Source organism: Phalacrocorax carbo, chromosome 1, assembly GCF_963921805.1.
Source record: "Phalacrocorax carbo chromosome 1, bPhaCar2.1, whole genome shotgun sequence".
In the NCBI taxonomy this organism is placed as follows: domain Eukaryota; kingdom Metazoa; phylum Chordata; class Aves; order Suliformes; family Phalacrocoracidae; genus Phalacrocorax; species Phalacrocorax carbo.
The window spans coordinates 172,168,291-172,192,447 of NC_087513.1; the positions used below are offsets into that span (position 1 = coordinate 172,168,291).

Consider the following 24,157-nt stretch of genomic DNA (forward strand, 5'->3'; position numbering starts at 1 on the left):
TTTCTAGCAAGTGAAGATACAAAGACAAGCAACAGTTTTCATGATCAAGGAAATACTTTTATGGCAAAGTAGTACAGGGTACAAGTTTTCTAAGATACTCAAAAATAGCTTATACTGCAGTGTAAGTTATGCAAGCTCATCTTTAATAACATAAATCAGTACTATCAAAAACTGCTCATGATATAACAAAACAGCCATCTGTTTGATGCTAATTTATTGGAAGACACTGATTCAGAACCACTGCAGTAGTCAGATATTTATTGCTCAAAAAGAAAGAAGAATGTGAAGTCTTCTGCCACACCACATTTCTCTTTGGTTGGAAAACAGCACATGGAGTACATGTAAAAGTATGCACCCCGAGAATTTTTTCAGGTAGGAAAGAATCTGTGGAAGCTTTTGCTGGTGAAAGAAATCCAAACTGTTGCATGAATGCTGAACAGAATGTCAAGTATGTAATTATTTGAACAATTATTAAAAATAACATAGTTATTACTTAAACCCCTGAGGGAAAAACCCTAACAGACACAGGATAGGTACACACATTAACTTTTTTGTATAATAAAGTCACCAACAGAAACTAGGCAATGTTTCAGAAAGGAAAGCCAACAGGAAAAGAACAACAAATTAAAAGCACAGAGGTATTGTTCTTTGCAAAGAGAAAAAACTAACTCCTGTCAAAAGCACTCCCAAACTGCTTCTCTTTTTAAGCACCGACATTGAAATTTTAGCACTGATGAATGCTGATAGCATAGAAATCAGCAGATTGGATGTGAAGTAAACAAGCCTTTTAAAACACGTAAGTGCACATTTAAATTCATTCTGTGCTGATTTACAATGTATGAAATCCCAAATATACTCCTTTTGAGTGTCATACTAATTCCCCTCAAAAATATGTTCACTAACACGCTCATGATTCCAGAGCTAGTTACAGAAATAAAACCTGGTTTGGAATTCTGCTTTCTTCAAAAAGGCTTTTATTTTTGGCTTACATAGAGGATTCTGTGTTTCACAGCTACAACTGACCCTTGCCAAAGTGCTTTCACAAGTTGACGACCGGCCAGGGAGTACCACCAGTGGTAAGAAAGCTTTAGTCAAACCAAAAAGCAATTCTTTATGAAAAATTAAATGTATAATTATGCCATGAACACAGTATTGCAGTACTTACTCTCTTAAGTAATTAATTTTATTGCAGGTACAAAGATTAGAATGGACTGCAATATGCTTTGTTTAATGTGCCAACTTCTTTTTCTGCCCCCTCTCTTCTACAGGGCTTTTAAGTTGACCATCTATACCCAGTTTGTCTTATACTCTTGTCTTTGTCCCTGTATCTTGCTGTGTTGACCAACACTTAAAAAAAGAGCCCCATTTTTCAAATCCTGGCTATAAACTAATTTCTGCTATATCCTCCACTGCCAAGGAAAGTAGAAGGTAATTTTTTCTAATAATTACCCACTAATTATTTTTTGTAAGGATCAGGGCATTACACACTTTAATAAACAAATGCATGGAAATCTCTACAGCTACTTTTTGTAATACCATTAAAGACTAACCTTTTATAACAGTCACCTGCCCTCTACTTCAAAGCGTGTACTCTCTGAGGCTGAGCTGGTGCTGCTGTTTGTTTTTTGAGTTGCCTGGCAGAGATGTCTGAGCAATGGAGAATGCAAACAGTGAGAAAGCATCTTCACTAGGATCCCAAATTAGCTGGAGAGCTATCAGAAGACTATTCTGAATGATAGCAGTGGTGGCACGCGGATCACCTACGGCCAAGGAACTAGAAACTGAGAGGACACCAATCCCTCTTCATTTACAGTAAAAGCAGATTCTAGAATATATTACAGGTAAAGATTAATCATAACACAGCTGTTTTGAAACTGAAGGGAATCTTCATAATTAAACATAAGGCATTAACAGAGAAGTCACAGTACCAAGAGCTGAAGTAACCTGAAGTAATTAGCTGAAGTACCCTCTCATGGATGAAGGTAGAAAAACATTGTTTAGCGGTTTTCTTCCACCTTTTTCACTGCTCCTTAGTTCAGCTTGTAAGAAGCCCAGCCTCTCCTGCAACTACAGATGCACAAGTAACAGAAACATATTCCGTTAAACCTTGTGTGCCAAAACCTACATGCAATTAAGCTTGGCCAAACAGTTTCTAGGAGCTTGAACATATTTGCTTTCCTGACAAAAAATTCTGCAAACAAAAGCCCCTTCTATAAGTAAGGTACGCGTGCCTTTGGTACATGTCCATCAAAACGATTCCTTCCTCAGGAGACAAAAGTGCGTTTCTCTCTCCCCTCTGACTGATCAGACAGCAATACGCCATTTTTACATGATGGAAACCAAACAAACACATTCCTGGGCAACAGGAGACAAGAAGAGATCTGCAGTGTTCACTGCTTCCCCGCCTCTCCTGAACCGGAATTAAGCCAGTATAGAAAACTTTCGATTCAGGCTCATCTTGGACCTGAACAAAAAACCAAAAATCTGTAGGCAACTACAATTCATAAATGCAAACCATTTTGCCACATAAGATGTTGTACTTGAAAGTGAGAAAATGCATTTTGGTGATGCTGACAATAACTTGAAATGCTTCTCCAATACTAGTGACCAGGTGAGATCCATTTCTCTGTCATACTTAATTAAAAAATAGCAAAAAAAAAAAAGCTTGATTTTTTTTCACATTAGCTTTGAATCAAGTTTTGCTGCAATTTCTTTTGTCCTTGCTACACTGTCCTCTAACAAGTTCTGTAGAGGAACATGGTAATTTAGGCAGAGCTCAGGTTAGATAGCTACACCAGGCAGCATGGTACAGAAATACTAAAGCTCTTGTGGAAGGGGAAAAATGGGTAAAGGAGACAGCTGTGATGTGATGTTACTCCAGCAGGACAGTCACAGGTGCCTTCAACAGATGCTCCAGATGCACTGTGATGGGACACAGCTCTGGGTCAGTACTTGCAGTATTAGCAGAAGAGGCTGTTGTTCCCATGGCCTAGGTGCTAAGCCAACCCAGCCCACCTTATTGTGCAGACCTACCTCTGATCAAGTAAAACAAAGGGAAGCTGTGTACTGCTTGAACCAGTGGACTCCTTTCTTTTTCACAAGCTGTGCTACCTGGGAAGAAGCATTCACTGTTTTTTGACCGACTTCTACAAAAGCATTTTCACTTACGCGATCATACTTAAGCTGCTTGAGGGAACCAAGCCTTTGTCTTTGATTCTCCTCACGTATCATTATATTCAATTTTTATTTCTGTTTAGACAGTATTTCATGCCATTGCAGTTTTTCACTGTAAAATTCATCCTTTGGGAAAGTATGTAGGGTAAAGGCTTAAAAAGTGTTAAGAAGTGAACTTTCATGTACTAAGTTCATTCTTAATCTTAAGATTTCCTATCTCTTCTCAGCCCTATTTCAGTTCAAATTTGAGTTCAGTGAAGATTTCACAACTGCTCAGATTAAGCTCCAATTTGAGAATGGATTTTGAATCCTCTTTAGATTCAGATTCTTCGTGGTTTTTACCTTGCCCAGCTTTCACCACCGCCTTCTCTGCCCTTTCACTGCAATGCCCCATCGTGTAAATAAATTTTCTGAGAAAACCAAGAAGCACCAGTCAGTCCTTCAGTCCAGCTCTTCTCCTGATAAATCTCACGCTGTCCAATAAAGGAAGAAAGTTTATCAAGCAACTTTGGCAGGTGCCTAACACAATATAAGTGCGAAGTACCTGCCCTAATCTATTTTGAGGGTCTGAACCAGCACAATCTCTCAAAGCAGTGCTGGAAAGGCAGGTGATGAGCTGGACGTGTCCTCCTGTGTCTGCAGCCTCATGCACAGCTGAAGAGCAGCTGCTGTACACTCATTGCTCACACCATACCCAAGCAAGCACAGCTTGGGAACACCTGCTTGGGTACCATGTTTGGTGCCATCAGTCCCCAGATTCATAGATTTCAAATCCGACCTGATCAATGAAAAATAATACTTAAAACAGAAGTAATTTACTAATGCAGCCACATCATTTTGGTGATGATCACCACTCTAGACTGACTACACCACCTGGATAACTGGAGGTTTCTGTATAGATTACTTAATAGCTAAACAAACTAGCTTGCTGAATACACTCACGAATTATTCCAACAGTATTAGAGAAGAGTAAATTAAACTAAGGAATTTGGTCACAGCTCCAAGAAGAAAATGCTTCAGAAAGACAAAGTGTTATTTATAAAAAGAAAAGTGTCCTTTCGCAGGAAAATTTTTTTCCCCACTTGAAGGAACGAAAACATTGCAGTGAAATGGCAAATACTAGTAAATAACCAGTGCTCAGTGACTTTTGTATGATTTCTTAACAGCAGTCAACACTCAACACAAGAGGCAAGCTCAGATTTCAAAGAATACAATGTTCTGCACAGAGAAAGCAAGCATTCTGAAGGACGAGCACAGCAGAGGAGTATCATTACTGATGCATCTTATTCTGCACTTATTCAATCTGGGTGGGTGCACCTTCTGCATAACCATCTGATGTGTGATCTTACAGTTACATTACCCATGCCAAAATCAGTAACAAAACCTCTTTAATTAACTGATCTCTTCAGAGCTAAAGTAGGTTTTAAGTAACAATGCTGAATATAGTATATTAAAATACATGTGCCAGCTTATTTCAAGAGAATTTCAGCCATTCTTATTTATAATTCTTATGAAACGTTTACTAAAATTTCAAACGGCTTGATGAAAAACCATCAAATGTTAAATTACTAAGTAGTCATAATAATATTTTTCCCCATGACTGCACAACCTGGTTACATATAGAAGTAGTCAGGCACTGGGCTAGACTGAGAGACCTACCCCAATTTTATTCATCTTTTCAGATATCTTTGCATAGAGTGTTCCAGGCTTGCTAAAGCTTAACAATGGTAGATTGCCTGTTTGATTTAGTAGATCAAATTAATTGCCTCCATAAAATTTGTGTCTGATTTTTTCCTTAGTTTTGCTTCTTCAAGGAGGTTATCATAGATCTACAGAAATGAAAAGCAGCTTTTAGCTGGATGTGACCTTTTCAAAACTACACAGAGGAACATCCACATGGGGCCAGATCAAAACTCTATCTAGCCCAGGATCCCATCCTCCCGTGCAATCCCAACTGGTTGCCTAAGGAAGAGTAAAAACAGAGCAGCCAAGATGCTTCTCCGTTGGGGGCTTCCCAAGCTAGACATGGTTTCCCTGTACTAAGTAACTCTTATGAGATTTCCCTCTGTGAACTCCTCCACTACTACTTGACCTCAAGTAAACTTTTATCACCCACAGCATCTGTTGACAAGAGAGCCTATTGAACCAAACAATGGGGCATCGATTATTTGTACAACATGGGACACAGCGACTAGCTGAACCACTTTACCCATGCCATCTGCTAGCGGTTTTTTGTTTGTTTGTTTGTTTTAAGCTTGCTACTTTGTCCACCTCTTCTCTTCAACTGTCATCTCTCTCTCCAGCTCAGGACTTCTAGTGTGTTTAACTAAACCTGCAGCAGAAGGTATTCCTACTTTTTGTCAGAGAAATGCCATGAGGATGAAGATCTTCCAGTTCCACAGATCTGATTTTGGGGGAATTTGGGGAGGTGAAGTGGGATAGCAAGGAAAGGGAAAACGATCAATGCACAAAGCTTCACATGGTATTTAAAACACTGGCAAACGCCAGATTACCTGCAGCAGCACAGTGATGTGCCATTGTTTTTCCTACTCCTAATACTTCTTAACAATGCTTGGGTTTTGTTTGTGGCTGGGTTTTTACGGGGGGGATGTTGGGCTTTCTTTGGGTTGTGTTTTTTGGTTGTTGTTGGTTTTCTTTTCTTTTTTCTTGGACTGGTACTGAACACTGAATAGATACCTCCAAAAACCTCTCACAAAACTCCTAATCCCATTACCTCAGACCTGAGCACTATCAGCTGTTCCAGAACTCATAATTCCATATACAGAGTTGGAATTGTTCTGGTTTTCCTTTACTCACTTAAAGTAACCCAAGTTTTTCTCCTATTTCGTACATGAAAAACCTCAGTTTATGAAAAATTAACCTGCAAATGGCTATTAAAAGCTGTTTACTAGGGTAGCTGACACTGGTAAATTTGGACAGATTAGGACTAGTTTGTGGAATTGTGCAGCAATTCCCTAACTGCACAGATCTCTGATGAAAATACATCGCATCTTCAAGTCAAATCATAAATATACTGTGCCTTCTGTTAACTTGGGAATTTTTAGCTAGTGCTTTACCAAGTGTATCCCTCACCCCAGAAAACGATCACAGCTGAGAGCATCTTACAAACACCAGGTCACAGAGTTAAAAAGAATACATTACTGCGCCATAAATCTGACAAGCATATTTCAGCGTTTATTCACAGGGCACAAGTGGCTCTCTGTAATTTAATAGCCTTTGCAAAAGCAGAAGTATTTTGAACTTACCCTCCCTTTCCCCACCCCAGTTAAGTATTTTATCATATTAACGCATTGGAATCCACGTCAGTTGATGCGTATCTGTGCATACTGGGTTCAAAGGTGTGTACGTGTTTACATTCGCAGGACTTTTTCTAGAAGGGAAAGAGGAAGTACCATCTGCATTAGTCAACCTTCTTACTCTAGTCCCAGCAATCGGCCGCAGCTTTCAAAATTTTTCTTTCTGAGTCAGTTTCTGATACTGCGCTCCCTCCCTGAGCAGACAGGAGTGTGGGGAGGGCACAGATGATACGCCAGAGGGTAGGGCTGCTGGGAGGACCAGCTCTGCAGGAACCTCATGACATTCAAGGAGGACAAAGTCCAAGTCTTGCCCCTGCAATGGACCTAACCCCTGTGGTAGCAGAGCAGGGTGGGCAGCCAGGCTTGGGGGTCCTGCTGTGCTGAACGTCAGCCAGAAGCAGACCCCTGCAACGATGGCCAACAGAACCCAGGGCTGTATGAAATGGAGCAAGGCCAGAAGGCTGATGGACCTGATCATCGCCCCCTTCCTCTCCGCACTTGTTATGCCACATCTATAATGCTGACATCTCCAGTTTGGTACCTCCCAGTACATGACAGACAATCGTAAACTGGAGCAAGTTGAGTGGAGGCCACCAAGATGGTAGGGGCTGGAGATCCTGAGTTTGATCGTCCAGCTTGTTCAGCCTGGAGAAGAGTTCTCCAGTTAGGTTTTCTTTCATTGTTTCTGGGGTTTTTCCTTTTGTTTCTTAAAGACAACAGATCTCTATCATTTAAAAGAAACACAAAAAGATCATGCCTTTGTGTGGTTAAGCTTGGCCGCTACCCAGCACTCCTCATTCCCCCCACCCCACCCCTTCTTGTCTTCTAACCATGTGGCAAGACATTATTTCATTTAACTGGTTTCAGTGACAAGATGAAAACAACCCTGCAACCCTCGACATGCGCTTCATAAAAACATTTGATTTTGTTATTGCATTACCAATTACGCTCTGTAGTACTCACAGCAGAAAAACCTGTTAATGCTACTGTGAAGGATATTATGAGTGCCCCAATTAAGCAGTAAAACTAATAGAGTTGAAATCTCTGAAAGCAGTGTAACAATAGTATTAACCACAGCTAAGAAAAAAAAGTGGCCAAAATTAGGGTTTTGCATGAAGTAGGATCCAGAACTGTCAATACACTGTTCAGCTTTACTTTCCCTATTTAGAGAGTATGGTTAACGAACTCCTGTATCCATGGAAAACTTAAAAGAAGTCAGATTCCCCCCAGTATTTAAATATAAGAGCTCTTCCTAGTGAGTTGTCTGTCTACAGAAAGGCTAACTGAACTTCAGGAATTTAGCGGTAAAATAAAAATAATAAGATAGTGAAGCTGTATACATGTTCTATGTAATTGATATTAAGGTAACACCAGCTTATCCTTTTTAGAAGTGCTTCAATTTCCAACCTCAGACACAAGCACTTTTTTTTTTGTATGAAAAAAAATCACCACCAAAAAAATGCAGATTTTCTCTTTACCTTCTTTCATAACTCACTGCTACTCATCCAAATTGCCTTCTTCCCTCTACTGCATTGTTTTATAAACTCCATTTAATCCTGGGATGTTAGAGGATTGACATGCATGCTTAAAATGAATACAGGTGCCTAAAGTTTAGATGGATTCCCGTGGGAATCCTAAGAAGTTACAGATATTTCTCTTAAAGCAGAAGAGCATTGAAAAGGTATTGCAAAGGCTTTTAGGAATAATGGTTTTGTACCTACAAAAGTTATTCCAGAGATACTTTTAAAATGTAATAGGAGCAAAAATGGAGACTTTAAACAAATCAACCCCTTCCAGCAGAAAGCTACTGTAACCTCCTTCACCAAATCGTTCCGTTTTGTAGCATAACTATTTAAATTCCAGTATAGGGCTATAGATCTGTGTTTAACTAGAGATACCTGAATTGCTCTTGATACAACTAACACACACTTATGTTATTTTTTTCCAAATTTGTCCATGCTCCTCCTGTAGATTTGAAGGTACAGGCGTACAACACCAGCAGCTTTTCATTCTTACAGCAGAATAATCTCTCAAAATAGATAAATGGCAAAATCAAACACTCTCAAGAGTATATCCCATAAAGGGAGTGTAAATTATTAACCGTTAAATTATTCAACAGAAGAAATGAACAATTTCAAACATTTCTCCTAACGACCAGAAACTTCACAGATAAAGTAGAAAGATTGAACAGCACCACACCCAACACACTTTATAGACTTTACACTTTAGAGTTGGAGGTAAATTTCTTGTAGGTATGGTCCAAAGTCTGCAACATTTTATTGCCTACAACGGTTTTACTGGAATGATTTAAAGCTTAGGCAAGTTAATTCCATGAGCGTGAATATTTTATGCTAAGCACCAGAGTTTCACAAGACTGATAAAATACACTCTTTTCATTGTTTTACCTCTACATAACTGTCATCAGTATGACTAGAAGTTGAACACACAAAATGCATTACCTTGAAATTAGTTATATCCTATGCAAAACAAATACATCAATTCCAACATTTAGAATACAGCTATGGAAAGGAAGATTAGCTGCTATAAATATTACCTATTTCTATGAAAATGCCCATAACAAAAAGAAAATTTCCACACTTACAGAGTCAGAACATTTCTAGAGTCACACTGAAGTGAGGGTGCTGCACTTTTCCATTTCAAGTGTCACTAGGAGACTCAGTTACCACACTGAAAAGCTATTACAACCACATGTGTAAAATGTGATTTCCCTGAATATTTAAAAAAAGTAGAATGCATTGTCCTAATTAAATTTTGGCTAAATGGTTTGCATTTCTGCTTTCAAGACCCACAAAATGCTGTCTTTTATTCCCTTCATCTCAACCCGGATTCAGATATAGTTTTAGACCTCTATGCTCAAGCCTTTTGGGGTGATTGACTCTTCAGTCACACAGGTATAAGTTCTGGACTAACTACTACCATGCTTCTTGCTCTGAAGCACTTGGCTTTCATCCAGTCCACAAATTTCTATTCTACACAAAATAAAAAGGCAGGAAAGCAGGAAAGGGTGGTTCCGTGTTGTGTGTTTTGGTTTTTTCTTTTTTTTGAAGCTAAATTAGAACTAAGTTTTTCAAATCATTAAAATGCATGTTTCTTGGAAAAAAATCTGCCCAGCAAATTCAGGTTCAGCTCCATCATGTGGTCTTACGCATGAAATTCTTGAGCAAAAAAAGATTCCAAGAAGATACAGTAACTCTGCAAATACATTGGATACGGAAGAAGACCTAAGTATGAATTCAGTATTATCAAAAGCAAATACCAGTTCTGACCTACCTGTCCAAAAATTGACAAGTCTTCATTTTCAGGGTATTTGACTCTGCCTCCTTTGAACAAAATATGGCAGTTCTCAAAGCAGAAAATGGGATAGATGTCCTAAAGGAGTATCTTACCATTTTACCTCAAGCGGGTAAGTCGCATGCCAGACAGTTCAGAGCTGAGCACTAGTGGCAAAGCAACCCTAAAAAATTCCTCCAAAGACTGAGGTGTGCTACTGCTTTCATGATTAAAGCTCTGGAACCCCCAAATTTCTAAGACTGCTGACAACCATCCTCCACTCAGAAAGGCTATCTTTTCAGTAGTTTCTATGCAGATTGCTTTCTTCAGTGATCTATTTGGCAATGATAACATTCAACACATAATGAAGGCAAAGTGAAATTTCTGTTTTGACCAGGCAGACGAAATGATCCTGAGCAGGAAACAGGAAACCTGGCATATTGTGCAGGACTAGACAGGAAGAACATAAAATTCATGAGAAACTGTCAACATAAATAATAAAAAAAATTGGGGGAAAAAAAATCTCTTTTCTAATTAGAAACTAAAGTCTACAGTTATTTTCCTACCACATGAAGAACAGGAAGTTGCTAAAGGACTCAACAGAGTGCTGGAAGAAGCTATGTCTGCATTCAACCCCTCTCTGCTACTGTTTCACTGCTATTTTCAGGACCCTTGTTATATCTGCACATTTAGTGGTTGCACCAAAAAAGACAAGGGAGGCAATTTCATCACTGAAAGGAGGTGCTGGCGTCATTGTAATCTGATTTACAGGATAAAGAAGGTAGGTACTAGAGGATGCTTTGTGTTTGGCTTAACTTGGTGCTAGAAGGCTTCCTTTTGACAGTCCCTAAAAGGAGACGGGTGCTTAATAAGGGACAATAGATGGGATATAGCAGATAGTGATTCTGTACATAAGTTTAAAATAGTTTATGTTGGTATGATTGATATATCGTTCATTCTTATCTAATTGTAAGAAAACCCGATGAAACGTATCCTGCTCCTGATGGATAAGGACCTGCAGAACATATGCTTACAACTGCATCGCTTAGCAACTATTCCATTTCATCAAGCTTTATTTTAAAAGCATCTCATCTCTGAACAGCCTTTTTGTGGTATTTTAAATTCAGAAAGTGTTATCTCTGAACTGAAATAGAGAGCCTGTCCCAAAAATTCAGCTTCTGAAATGCTTGAACACGAGGATGAACATGACAGATAACAGTTGTTACTTCTTTCCAGTTGGCTCTAGTTGTATAGAGTTTTATTCTAAAGAAAGCACAGCATTCACGTTTTTCTAGGGTTGTTCTTTGCTTTAGGAAATTATGAAAAATAATTGAGCTAAATGAGCATTAAATTGCTATGTTACAATTAGCCAAGAGATAGAAATGCCAAGGCTAGATTGAGACCTCTGATACTTCATCTCACATATGTGCTCAATCCTACTTCAGCAACACTTCTCTGACAGGGTTCTTCTGTTTTTTTAATAAGATTTACACTTCATTGAACATACAAGATCAATAACGAATACAAGAAAAAGTACAGAGCAGCAAAAAGTTGAAGGCCTTATCCAAATAGCAAGTTTTGCAAGGTGCTGAGATATTTCCAGCTATCTTTGGAGACAATTTTTGAGTTTCATTCAAGACCTACTCTAAATATAACACTGTGGTAATAATATTATAGACGCCAAATATTTTAATTTGATATTTTATTGAAGAATGAAATTAATATAGTAAAACTTAAGCATCAGGACTCAGGGGCTCATGGTAGCTTTAAAAAAGCTTGCCATTTAAGATTAAGGCACTGAATTGTTTCAGAATTTTTTTGCTTAGTTTAATATTAACTCACCATTGTTTGGATTTATTATTAGTATTTAATGAGATTCTTTAAGCGGATACCTCATTTTACAGAATTAGAATTTTTTTCAGATGAAAAAATTAATTCGCTTGAAAGACAAGGCAAGTTTTAATTATGCCACCAGTCTGATTGTTCAGGCTGCCTCCTTCAAAACTGGTAATTGGGGTAACAAATTCTGTTAGAACTGAAACTCTCACTTTTAACACCGTGGCATGATTTTACGAAAAACTCTTCCACAGCTGGGAACAACTGGGTGTGTCACCTCTAAAAAGCTGGGTAAGGAAGTACTTAACATTTTAAAATAGTAACCATGCTGACAACTGAGAGTCACTAAGCTCATATTACATTCTTACTGTGATAGAACTAAAAAAGAATCAAATGAAATATTAAGACAACCTTGGCATTAGTATAGAAAAAAAGCCAAGGCTGCTGGGCTTTAAAAATAACATCTCCTTTGATTAAAAATAATAAAATCCTAGGCTAAAAGAAAAAAAATCAAATATACTGAAAGAACTGAAGAGGGACACATATGCATTTACACAAGTATCTAGCCACAAAACAAGACTATATGCACATGACTGCCGGACACAGTATGTGAGGAATAAATCCATCTGGATAATCTTTATTGGAACACATGACACATTACTGCACTATATCGTTGAGCAATAACTTCTGCAGATTTACAGAAAGGCTGAACTATAAATCTCAGACATTAATCCACACTCCCATTTTCATTGGCAGAAAAGAAACCATCCATGCCACACCAGTATATTTTTCCACATCACCCGACAACTAATCTCATTGCTGATCTGGCACAGCATAGAGTTTGCAAGGCTTTAAACAGCAACCAGTAATTTTAACCAGCCCTCTTCACACAAACTTCTACACAATAAAATTTCAAGGAGCTTTTTCTCTGCAAAAAGGATAATCGCATAATCACTTGGAACTTAGAGTCTAGATATTTAAGAGGATTCTTGCCTCTCCTGTCCCAGATACTAGCAGGAATTACACAGGAGGGTTTCACATTATTTTGGTTTTTTTTACTGTAACTGAGATGATACATGGGCATACAAGTGAAAGTTGCAACCTCGTTACCAGATAGGAAGATTATTTCTTAGTACAGCTTATGGCAAGCCATGAGTAACAGAGGGTCTTCACCTTAACTTAGGTGATACAAGAACATTACACCACGTACAAATAGAGTTCGGTACTTCTTAGTTGCTTGACATTATTGTTGATGAGACAGAAAGATCGAGTGCTATCAGCAAAGGTACACTGAAAGGCAGCAAGCATGCTCAGAAATGAGGTATGAGGATAAAATTTCTCCTGCTGGAAAGGGAGCCTGCCCAGGTGGGACAGGACAGTGCTCTGAGATGTGAACAGCTTAAAGGCATATGACTTCCCACAAGGCAAGATGGAGGAGGTACCACACGGAACTGCCAGGCAGCAGAAACAGGAGGAACAGAGGAAACACCTCTTCATCATCCTCAGAGGAGAGGCATTCCTCCTGGAGGACCTTTCCAGCACTAGAGGCATCAGAGCAATTAGACAAGTCTACAGAAGGCCAAGTGTGACAGGGACAGAAATGCAACTTCCCAGTCAGTGTTAGAGACTGGTTTTGCTCTGATGTGAGATTCAACTCTCATCTCCTCCTTAGCAACAGATGAGGACCCAGCTTTCTGATAGTACCTTCCTCTTATCTGTTTTCCACATACAAGGAAAACCAGGCATTTTCTTATGCCCAGCAGTACCTGTGTACATCCTAGCAGCACCCTGTTCTCAGCCATCCCAGCCTGAAAAGCTGAGTGTTTAAGCAACAGTTTATTGAATCTATTTTGGGTAGATAAAAAGCACATGCTAACGGCAGTGCAACGACAGAACACAGCAATACTGCCAAGGTGTCAAAATGCACACTCCTTCAGGCACATGTTAATATTACCCTGCACAACCTATCGCAGATGGTTTAAGATGTGGGCAGTTAGCCTCTGGTGATGGCAGCAAGATGGATTTGCTTAGCAAGGTTAGAAAACCCCAAATCAAATGCAATCTTTTCTAAAAATCAGCATATAAAAAAGTTTTCCCTCTTTGTGACAAGAAATTATTTACTTTTAATGCTGAGTCCAAGGGTTAACAGAGGATAATGCAAAAGACAGACATTGGTATCAGGTATCAACATGAAACAGTATTCCTCTTCTGATGCCTGGCATCCTGTAAGTTTTGAAGAAATCCAGCTTGAAGGTATGAAGTAAGTAATTTCTAATAATAAATTTAAAAGATCAGATAAAGTGCCTGATCAGACAGCATTTCTCTCCTGACACACATATGACTCTCTCTGGAAACCCTCTGAAGACCAGCTTGCCCTCTGGGTAATCAAGTGACACGTAATTAACTTTTCAATGGAGCGAGTCAGCTTCCCATAACTTATTTCTTTCATGTCTTGAAATAAAACTTCCCTCGAATCCCTCCCCAAGCTTCTAAACATGTCAAAAGGTGCTAGAATAGGTTACCACTTTACAGTGTGCTCAGATACAGAAGTTTTGAATTACTCTGTAAGCATTTTACACACACTGTGTGACTGTCATATGATACAGAGCGTGTGGAAAATCAAACTTATATTGAAACAAATTAAAAGAGCATGGCTATGCTGCTGGCAGCTCTTTTGACTTTAACCCAGACTCATTGCACTGCTGCCCATAAGAAGTGCTCAACACCTAAATCTGGGTTTTTGAAAAACGTTAATTTATCTATTGCCAAGTAGGTGTGATGTAAAGCCCCCACTGCCTTATGACAACTTCAAATTCCAGCCTTACTCTCTGCTCCCAGAGCAGGGAAGGAAACTGGAAGAGCTGAAAGGACCCAAAACCCTTTGGTTACAGACCCACTGGATGAACTTCATGGCTGACCTCACTTGGGCACCATGGTTAACGCAGGGACGAGTTGGACAACATACCTTGCACAACAGCTTGCTAACTCGACCTCCCCTGGGCTTCAGCTTGTCGGTACTGACACTGCTGAAGACCAGCTCCTGGCAGCCTCCAGCCCTTTCCCAGCTATACCCTTGGAGCAAACCTCCACCGAAATAACTCTAGCAAGGGTTCTGTGAATAATTGAAGTGTGGCAGAGGTTACTAACCCTCCAGCTTTCAGCACGTCATAGGAACCAGTGGGGAGAGTACCGGCGCCCTGGAAAGGCGCCAAGCCCCTAAACATCACATTAGTGAGAAATTACGTTTCGGGTATGAGTCAAGGATTGGAAAACGCAGTGGCATCTCAGGTATCAGACCTCAAAACGGTAAGAACTTTCATTCTGAAACCCGGCAGAGAGTATTTCAATATGCTACCACCCAATCCACTTACAAAAGATTTCATTTTAATTAAAGCAGTTATGTGTCATTTCACAATACTTTTTCTTCCTTGTATTTACAGGATTACTGCCTATTGCTCTTTGATAAAACTGGTAATTTAAGACAGGAATCAATTCTTAATATTTAACCTGACAGGTTTCCAGCAAAACTTAAGGCTTTTTAAAATTTTTTTTTAAGCCTCAACAATAAATTCACCTTTTGTACCTATACAATAAAAACAGCTAATACTGTAACAAAGCAAGATGCCCCAAGACAATATTTTTCCATAACTCATTTATCTTAAAACACCTGTTAGGTGTCTATATATTTAAGCTCCACCTGAACCTCTCAGACACTAGTAATAAAACTCGTGTTAGGAGACACAGCAGTCCTGAAATTTGAGAACCCACTAATTATATTTCAGAATCAAACAACCGCTATTGCACAGAAAAACTCTCTTCTAACATGACAGTTACCCTTTGTGCAATTCAGTACTTGGTTTCTACTCACACTCACCCCCTTGACAGGAGATGTGACATTCGGTGACAAACAGCTGATTAAAATTCAGAGCGGCAAGACCAGCGGTTCTTTAGGAACACCGTATGGCAGCCCCAGAACCATTCAGATAAGTATCAGAAGTATCACCTCAGCCTTTCAGATTCAACATCAGTATTGTTAAATCATAAAAGGGAAGCAGTGCTTTCAATAGCGTTTAACAGTTAATTTTTCTCCAAGTTTAAAATAACCTGAACAGCTTCTGTCTCATAGATTAAATGCTGTAAATATTCATTAACAGCTAGTTTGCTTGTAAGGCATAATACTACTACATTTTTAAATTAAATATGTGCAAATCTTATCTCCAGCCTTAATGCTTAAGCCCTCACCACAGTATTCAGAACTGCTTGTACCAGATTAAAAGAATTTTCCATAGGCAAACATTAAAAAAAAAACAAAACAAAACACGAGACTGAAACAGCTTAGAGGGAGAAGGGGAGGGAAAAACCAAAACCACAAAACTCACTTGACTGTAACTCGATTGGACAAATCCTGAAGATCTCCTGGGTGAAAAAGCTGAGCTTCTTTCAGTCCAATATTTTCGCACGCTTTCAGAAAAACATTTATATTATCCTGCGAAGAGAAGTAGAAAGCAGTTGCTTAGTTAAAAGCACTAAGCAGGTTTTGCAAGATGATTAGTGTGAGCCTCTAAATGTCAAAGTCCAGCTCACGGAAATAATACTGAAAAAGCAATCTTCTGGATCATAAACGCAGGTCGTTTCTCATGCACACAGGCAGGCTGGTTTGCGATCTCCGTGACTGAGGGTACGTTAAAGATTACCTGGCATAAGGCAGTAGCGAGCCAGTAGGCAGCAATCTCCACTTTGATGTCAGCTCTGCTCAGCAAACAAACGCCCTCTTCCTAGCTTTGCACGACAAGCCTCACCTCTTGCCTTTAAAAATAACTCCAGCTACTGACATTCACCACCCAGAAACTCTTGGCAGGGGAGGAAGAAGAGGAGGGGACGCGCTGTTTCTATGCTCACAGACCGATGAGGGAATACTGCACCTGGAGTCTGGGTTTGGTTGCTGAGCAAAGCTCCAGAGAGACAGAAACTAAATCATATTCAGCTCTACTGCTTCCTTACTTGGGGGGTTTTCTCTCCTTTTCGTTCCTCCCCTTCCTCTCCACCCTCCCCAGCTCACACCAATATATAACAAAATATAGGCGCGGTGTATTACAGCACCCACTCGCTGCACCTGCTGCAGATCAACTGACTAGCAAGAGCAAGGTTAAAAAAAAAATCCAACGATCTAGAGAGAGATTATACAACTTGTGATCTCTTTCCACTTCATAAACAATAGGCAATAGGCAAGAAATTCCTTCTCGTTAAAGCGGAATGCTATCAACAGCAAAAGAATGTGCCCTCTTGAGTACTTGCCCCCTTCAGCTGGAAGCCACAGGAAAAGGTACACAAAGTTACTTAATCTGTAAACTACGCGCAGTCCTGTCATTCAAAAGGTTTGTAAGTCAAGGTACTGGCATCACAGCTTCGTAATATGGAAAAGCTCCACTTCAGCAATTTAATACACTTTAAACTTTTTTTTTTACATATACTTGCTGGATGTAACAATTAGTTCACTACATTAAAAAAAAATCCACACAGAAACCAGCAGCTGCTTCTAATATAGACTTTAAAAAGTAAAACAAATACTTTTAAAAAGTAAAGAAAACCCAAGAATCCCCACAACCTTCCGTTTCGAAGGTCCCTTGGATTCTAGTATTTTGTATTGGTCTGTAAACATGGCTTCACTCAAGGAAAATATCTGAACAAGGTACTCGCCGTGCAGGCTGCGGGCTCCACGTTACAACATCCAAAAGATCGCAAGTGCCTCATACTGTGAAGGTTATGTCCCAACGCCTAAGGGGGGCTGTTCCGCTGGGGCAGGGGAAACATCATGACAATGACAATGGGGGACATGACATGGCAGTGGATGAGCAGAGGGGGCTGGGAAGGACCGAGGACACGCAACCTCACCTCAGTCTCGGTACCAGCTCCTGCAGCACCCAAGGGGCTGCCTACACAAGCAGCCAAGGTAGAGCTTCATGCTGGGGATGCAAACTCAGGAGGGGCATTTACTTTTCCTTTCCATGCAATGCCCCTACAGGGAAAGCTGGCTAAATATGGCATTTCAGTCAATTAATAATTGGGTGTCACATTAGCACCAAACCCCCAAGGACTTGAAAGGGCGTCATTTCTTCTGCATGCAAGAGACCACAGGTTACAGTCCCATTGTGAGAAGGAGAGGAACTACTTGTTAAACAACACACATGCAACTATCAGGTCAGTATTCAGGGGCCTGGGGAATCCAAGAAACAGGCAGGTAAGGCAACGGAAGAAAGCAGCAGAGCAGAAGAAACAAATCCTTGCAAGGTAATGAACAGAACTGACACCAACACCAAGGCAACATGCCCTGATCGGTCTGACCAGGCACCAAAATTCAGAGTAGACTCCCAAACCCATGGGTTACGCCAACTGAACTGCAGAGAATGAGCACATTGTGCAGGTAAACAAGGAAGAAGACTCAGATTTAGAGAAATGGATGCTGCCTACACTCTGAGTGTAACAAAAACAAATCAGAGGAGTTTCTCATCAGTGGCTGCTCAGCTGCACAACCACCAAGCTGCTGAAGTATGAGAGAATTAGTTCTGAAGGTGTTGTGGCAATTAAACCTATTAAACATCAGCCTTCTGGTAAATAACACTTACAGCCCCTGAGAACATCATCACCGAGATGAGTCAAGACCTTCCGAAATGGACCAGAGGCAGTGGGAGATAACATGGGAGGTGGAACCCAGCTAGTCACAGCACTTCCAGGTGTGCAGGATAAAACATGGTTAAAAATCTGCCTCACCCCAGCTCCCAAGCCAGCAGTTCAATCACACCTGCTATATCTCAGGTGACTGCCCCAACACCAGCTTTCCTCCGATCAGGGCCTGGAATTCACCCCCAGAGCATCAAGCAAGGCTACCCACAAGGCTGTTGCTCAGGTTTGGGTATCAACACAAAAAGGTATAGTTTCAACAAATCAGCACTTTTAAGTACGGTCCTTGCCAAGTTATTCTTGACCATCTCTATTCGTCATAGTAAATCACAGAAGCTACAGGTCTTGAATAGCTAGCAGCTGTTTTAAACCCTGCCAGGATAATGAACCTGAAAATGAGTTTTAAGTAGTACCACAGAAATAAGCAGGGGGAAAAAAAAATGACAAGCTATCAACCTTGCAATTAGATTTGTCATTAGAAATGTGAACATGAACATTGTTCGGTGATGAATGTGCTCAAATATAGAAGCCATCATGCTATTCCTTTTACCAACATGACTGTATTTCACTAAGACTAATGGTCATTACCACTTCAGCTTCAAAGGATATACTGCAATTTAAATCTCATCGTACTCCACCAAAAAGCTTCTTTTTAAACATTCAGAACTCAAAAGCCAGAAGCACTACATACCAGGCCTATCTCCTGGTGACCACAAGTTACCCAAGCAGCATGTTTGGGGGGGAAGAAAAAACAAACCAAAAAAAAAAGTTAAATGCCTGTGTCCACAACCCGCCTCTGCCACCGAGACATCGTCGTTCTCTGTAAATGAGGGCAGGCCATTTAAATTTAAGAAAGATACAAATACAGCAGAGTGGAAGAGAAAGGGGAATATGATGATGAGGGAAGACAAGGGATCTATATAATGGGACCTGGAGAACTTGGTTCCATTATACCAATAAAATGGAGCACAAGAGACAATACTGCTGCCATCTACCAGCACAAGGGAAGCAAAACCAGAAGGGGAGAGAAGAGCTTCCCAGTCCAAAGGCAAGGATCCATGGTCATGCAGATCAAATACGTTTATGCAGAAAACATAAGGCTTCTAACAATTAAAAGAGAAAGATCCTGAACTAATAAGGATAATGCCAGCAAAAAAACCAAATAGGTAGTTTTAATACAGGGCTCGATCAGTGCATTTCTGTGAGCATCTGAAGTTGGAATTAGCATCACAGAATAACAGGTTTTAAATCATGAAAAAATAAAGCCTGACGTCTTAACCACAAAATTCAAGTGCAATTCATTTCTGGTGTGTTAATACTACTTCTGAGTGCTTTGGTAGGAGTGGGTGGGAAGGTTGGAAGGAGACTGGGGGGGACCAGTTTTTGCCCCAGACAGTGTGCGTGATGAAACAGCAGTGCATTTCAGATACTTCCAGGGCGACTTGAGTTTCCCACACACCATAGAGACTTATATTAAATGCACAGCGCAGAACACTGACTAGGTAGAGCTATCACCATTCGGCATTTCATTTTTGCCCCCAACTTCAAAGTAAACTGTACCCAAAAACTCTGCGAAGTCGTAACACGGGAGAGACGGAGCTGGCAGTGGGAAGCAGGTCATCCATGAGAGGCATTTAAATACCACTGTTCAGGGGAATGACAATACCGCATGCTTTCAGGCATGCACCTGCCTTTCTGGTCCCTATGGGGTATCACTAGCCACAAAACCTTCCTTCTGTCTGTTGCTAAGCATCCCCTAACATTGAGAAGGAGACAAGATGCCATCCCCATATTGCAAGTCAGACTGTGGTCTGTGTCCTCCCTCCAGCGTCCTAGCAGAGCAGGGTTGCCTTTCTCACTCCTGCAACCTCATGGACATGAGTGGAGAGTGCTAGGTCTTCCCTGTCCTTCCTTGCTGGACCTCAGCACTGCTTGTGCCCCTAGGCAAGGGGCAGAGGGCTGCACCAGGGCTCTGCACCTCCAGCAGGTGAATGGGGTGGGAAGAGCAGGGCTGCCACTGCAAGGCTCATTCCCGTATCTATCCTCCAGACCGCAAAGAAGAAAGCAGCCAGTCACTGCATGGGAAAACACAAGAACGTGGACACCTTCTTTAAAAAAAACATTATTAAAAGAAGTGATTAAAAAAGTCTGGGGGGTCACAACTGGCAGTGGTGCTGTGTTTGCACCTCTAATCAGCTCCTAATATATGTCACCAAGGCAAGAACCTGAAAGTTGATGCTGCACTATGAAAAGACAACCACACAGCACTGGTGAGGTGGTGGTGGTGAGGAAGTAGATAGGTTCCTCTACACCTGAAAAAACAAAACCAAACAAAAAACCACAAAAAAACCCAAACAAACCACCAGGGAATAAAGAGCACTTTAAAATGGAAAGAAAATCATAGCACGAGCAACAGGGAAGTGAGGGAAAAGACAAAATAGAGATGCAGGAAGGATCAAGAAAGTTGACCTTAAGTAGAAAGAAAAAAAACCAAACCCAACCTGAGAAGTGACATACAGGGCGTAAAACACAAAAAGAATTTTAAAAATCTCTAAAGTGAAAGAGCATGAAGTGAAAGGTAATTAAGAAGAGAGGTCTCCATATAAGAATGTGTAAATACCATCTTATTTTGACTACTTATGTGCAATGCGACATCACACTAAATTCAGCTCGTATATTTCAGCTGCAATTTAATTAAAAAATAAACCCCTCATTATCATTATTATCTGGGTGGGGCAAGAATATTAATTTAAACAACTGTGTAAATACATTTGCTTTCTTTAGGGTGCAGTCATGCTGTGTGGTAAGCCTGTCTTCTCCCTAGTTAACTGTTTCCCTGAAGCCCTACGCATGCACAGAAACACAGCGAGATCTCGTAGGCATACAAGTTATGGCACATCTTTCAATTCACTTGGCACCTCGGAGAAAAACAATTTAATTAACGTGGTGTTTTTCTGTTTTTCCTGGCTTCATTGGCCAATAGATGAAGACAGTCCTCCAGGTTGTCTCCTACTCTTATGCAAATACCCACGGTTTCAGTTAAAGCCCTTAGTTCTACTATCCAAGCTCTGTTTTTTTCAGAATTTTTTTTGCTGGGGGTGTTTTTTCAGGGGTGGGGGGGATTTTAGTTTTGTTTTTTTTTTTGTCAGAATACAAAGGGGAAGGATGGGAACAGAATTTCATAATAGCACCCTATGCTTGCAGGACTGTGAAGCATATTTGCATGGAAGTTTTACTGCATCATCCAGACCGTGACTTGGTGCCAGAAGCCGTTTTCAATTTCCAGGCTCCCTCCCCCCCCAAAAAAAAGAAAACCCCCCCTCAGTATTTACAGTGCCTAGCAACAAAACCTTCTGACATTTTAGGAAGAGAGACTGAGGCATTTTTTTGGCTACAGAATTCTGAAAAAAACCATTTGAATAGATCATATTTAACAGACATGTTTCTTAGTACTACATATAGGAAGGCATTTGGAGTAATCTTGAAAGTTGTGCCTCCTTCAGTTCCGCACTCACAACCCCCCCGTTAACGGCACACACATTCCCTTAATTAAGGGCCTATTTCCATTACAAAACGAGGTATTTTTTAAAATTAGAAAAATGTTTTTCATGCAGCATTATACTGACCACTAAAGCTGACTCAAATCAGTGTACCACAGAATTTAGAGCTGCATTTTGCAGCAGCATCACTGCACAGCTCCGCATTGTTTATATTCTGAGGTGGGGTAAGGGAAGAAACCTACAGCAGGAGCTCGTTGGACAAGTTGGGTAACTTGCTGCTCCTCCGAGGTACGTTTCAGTGTTTCGGTTATTAGAGTTGGCTGCGGGTGCAGGGTGGGAGTAGGAGGGGTGAGGGGGAGAACAGGGAACTGGGCTGAATCAACCTTGTGGTCTGACCACAGGCCTGTAAGTCAGGAACTCCTAATTACCACCTTTGCCTTGCACCTGGGGATGCTGGGTGCCCATCATCCACTCATCCTGTCTGTAGACTGTGATCCCAGCTCCTACAGCTCTGTTTCTCTGAAGGCTGCTAACGGGTGCAACCGTGAATGAAAAGGAGGAAGAGGAGTTGGTGGAATAGCTAAACTACTTTTCCCCTCCCTTTTTGGGCCCAAAACTAAAAATAATAATTAAAGCAATCATCCTGCAGGCATAGCTTGACTTAGAGTGACCTCAGGGCTTCTGTTTGGTAAATTATCCCACCTATAACAGCATGCACAGAGCACCATATTGGCTAAGATCAGAACTGGTACTAATTGCTTTGCCACTCCCTCTCTGCACCCTTCATTGGTTTTCCACATTAAGTAAAATAATAAATTACTGTGATCCCTGACACTGGGATTCTCTGCCCCAGCTCTACACACAAATACAGACACCAACACTTTAACAATTCACTTCCAGCTTTCCTCTCAAAAAGCAGGTGTTCCTGCTGCCAGAATGCAAGAATGAAACTTTCTGCATAAACTCTCCCATTACCTTGGTGCGCCCAGTATCAATAACTAAATCATAGCCAGGAAGAGGAACGTTCCCCTTCACCCTTGCAATTCACGAGTCTCAGGGTTCAACAGAACATGGTTTCCATAACGGAAGGAGCCTTAGATAAGAAGCATTTTGGTTTTGGACTAAAAGACCCATCCATCCCCCAAATCCCAACTCCATCTGCAATGGCAGCAGCCAGTCACAGACCTCTGTAAGACCAAGGCACGTGTTGAAGGATCTTCCTCAGAGCTTGTTCCTGGCACTGCCCACCGCCACGTGTAGTGGCCAACAGAAGACCTCTCTGCCCAGCTCACTTCACTGCCTGCAACCTCTTGCGGGACTGAGCTCCACAGTTTCTTTCCAACAGAAGTAATGGGATTAGGGAAAACACGTATTAGAAATTAATGGGGTTTTTTTTGAAGCAGGACTTCCAAGTTGACAGTTTTCAAGGTGCTTGACACAGGCAGGGACCGACTATCCCCAGTGACTCGAAATCCCTCCCAGGTCCATGTCTCTTACCATGCTACAGCATAACCTTTGCTATGACATTACAGCCATATATTACAGCAACAGTATGTACAACAGTATGTACCAAATGAGCCTTTTATTGGTAAGAAAGAGGGAGTATCAGGTTGTAAACTGCAGGTGAATTTCTGGATGTCACTGCTACCAAATAAAGCCAGCTGGAAAGCAGAAGGGCAAAAGTACAGCACATAGGCATCCTGGGCAGACATGCCTTGTCAATCAAGAGAGCTCTCTGTACTTCACAGCTTCATCCCATTTTGGAGAAGACAAAGGGAATTTAGCTTGCCCACTCGCAAGCATTCTTGTTGTAAATAAGGTATAGGCCTTGGAAAGCCAGTATGGAACAAATAGCACAGGCTATTTCCATGTTTAGACAAGCCTTAACTTTCCCACCAGTTCCTTGCATTCCAGGCAAAGTCAAGGGGGGTGAAAAAAAAATAATAATAAAAAAAATTATGCGCTTTTCACCCCGAACGGTTTATACAAAACAGACTTCACAAGTTAAGTGTGTAAAATACTCCAGTGCCAAGTCACCCCACTACACAGAACTGGAATGACAGTAATCCACTTAAAGGCGAAACTCCCCTGAAGACTAACAAGTAATAAAAGAAGTAAAGACCTCTTGTTCTTGAAACACAAAGTTTTGGCAGTTTGCGCCTCCTGCCCCCCACCCTTTTTTATTTGTATACACAAGTTTTTCTGTTTTGCTCACACAGGTTAACAGTCTGATATAGATGAAATTCAGCCCCTCTGTACACAGAGCTTGAAACAGAGCAAGTTGTCTCAGATCCTCAGTTCACATAATCATAGTCTACAAATCAGGGACGTAGTACTTCATTCTTCCTATAAAAGAATTTG

The 24,157-nt window shown here is 40.7% G+C and overlaps 1 protein-coding gene across 8 annotated transcripts in view; it reads right to left on the reverse strand.

The window, feature by feature from the left end:
- Window positions 1-24,157, reverse strand: part of LMO7 (LIM domain 7) — a 130,658-nt gene that overhangs the window by 58,842 nt on the left and 47,659 nt on the right. For 7 of the 8 annotated variants that reach the window (XM_064440728.1, XM_064440723.1, XM_064440722.1 and 4 more), the window contains exon 4: window positions 15,998-16,104. In XM_064440728.1, coding sequence (XP_064296798.1) covers window positions 15,998-16,104 — 107 coding nt within the window. Of the gene's footprint in view, window positions 1-15,997; window positions 16,105-16,312; window positions 16,330-24,157 lie in introns of those variants that run through there. The other variant, XM_064440725.1, reaches the window with a different exon arrangement.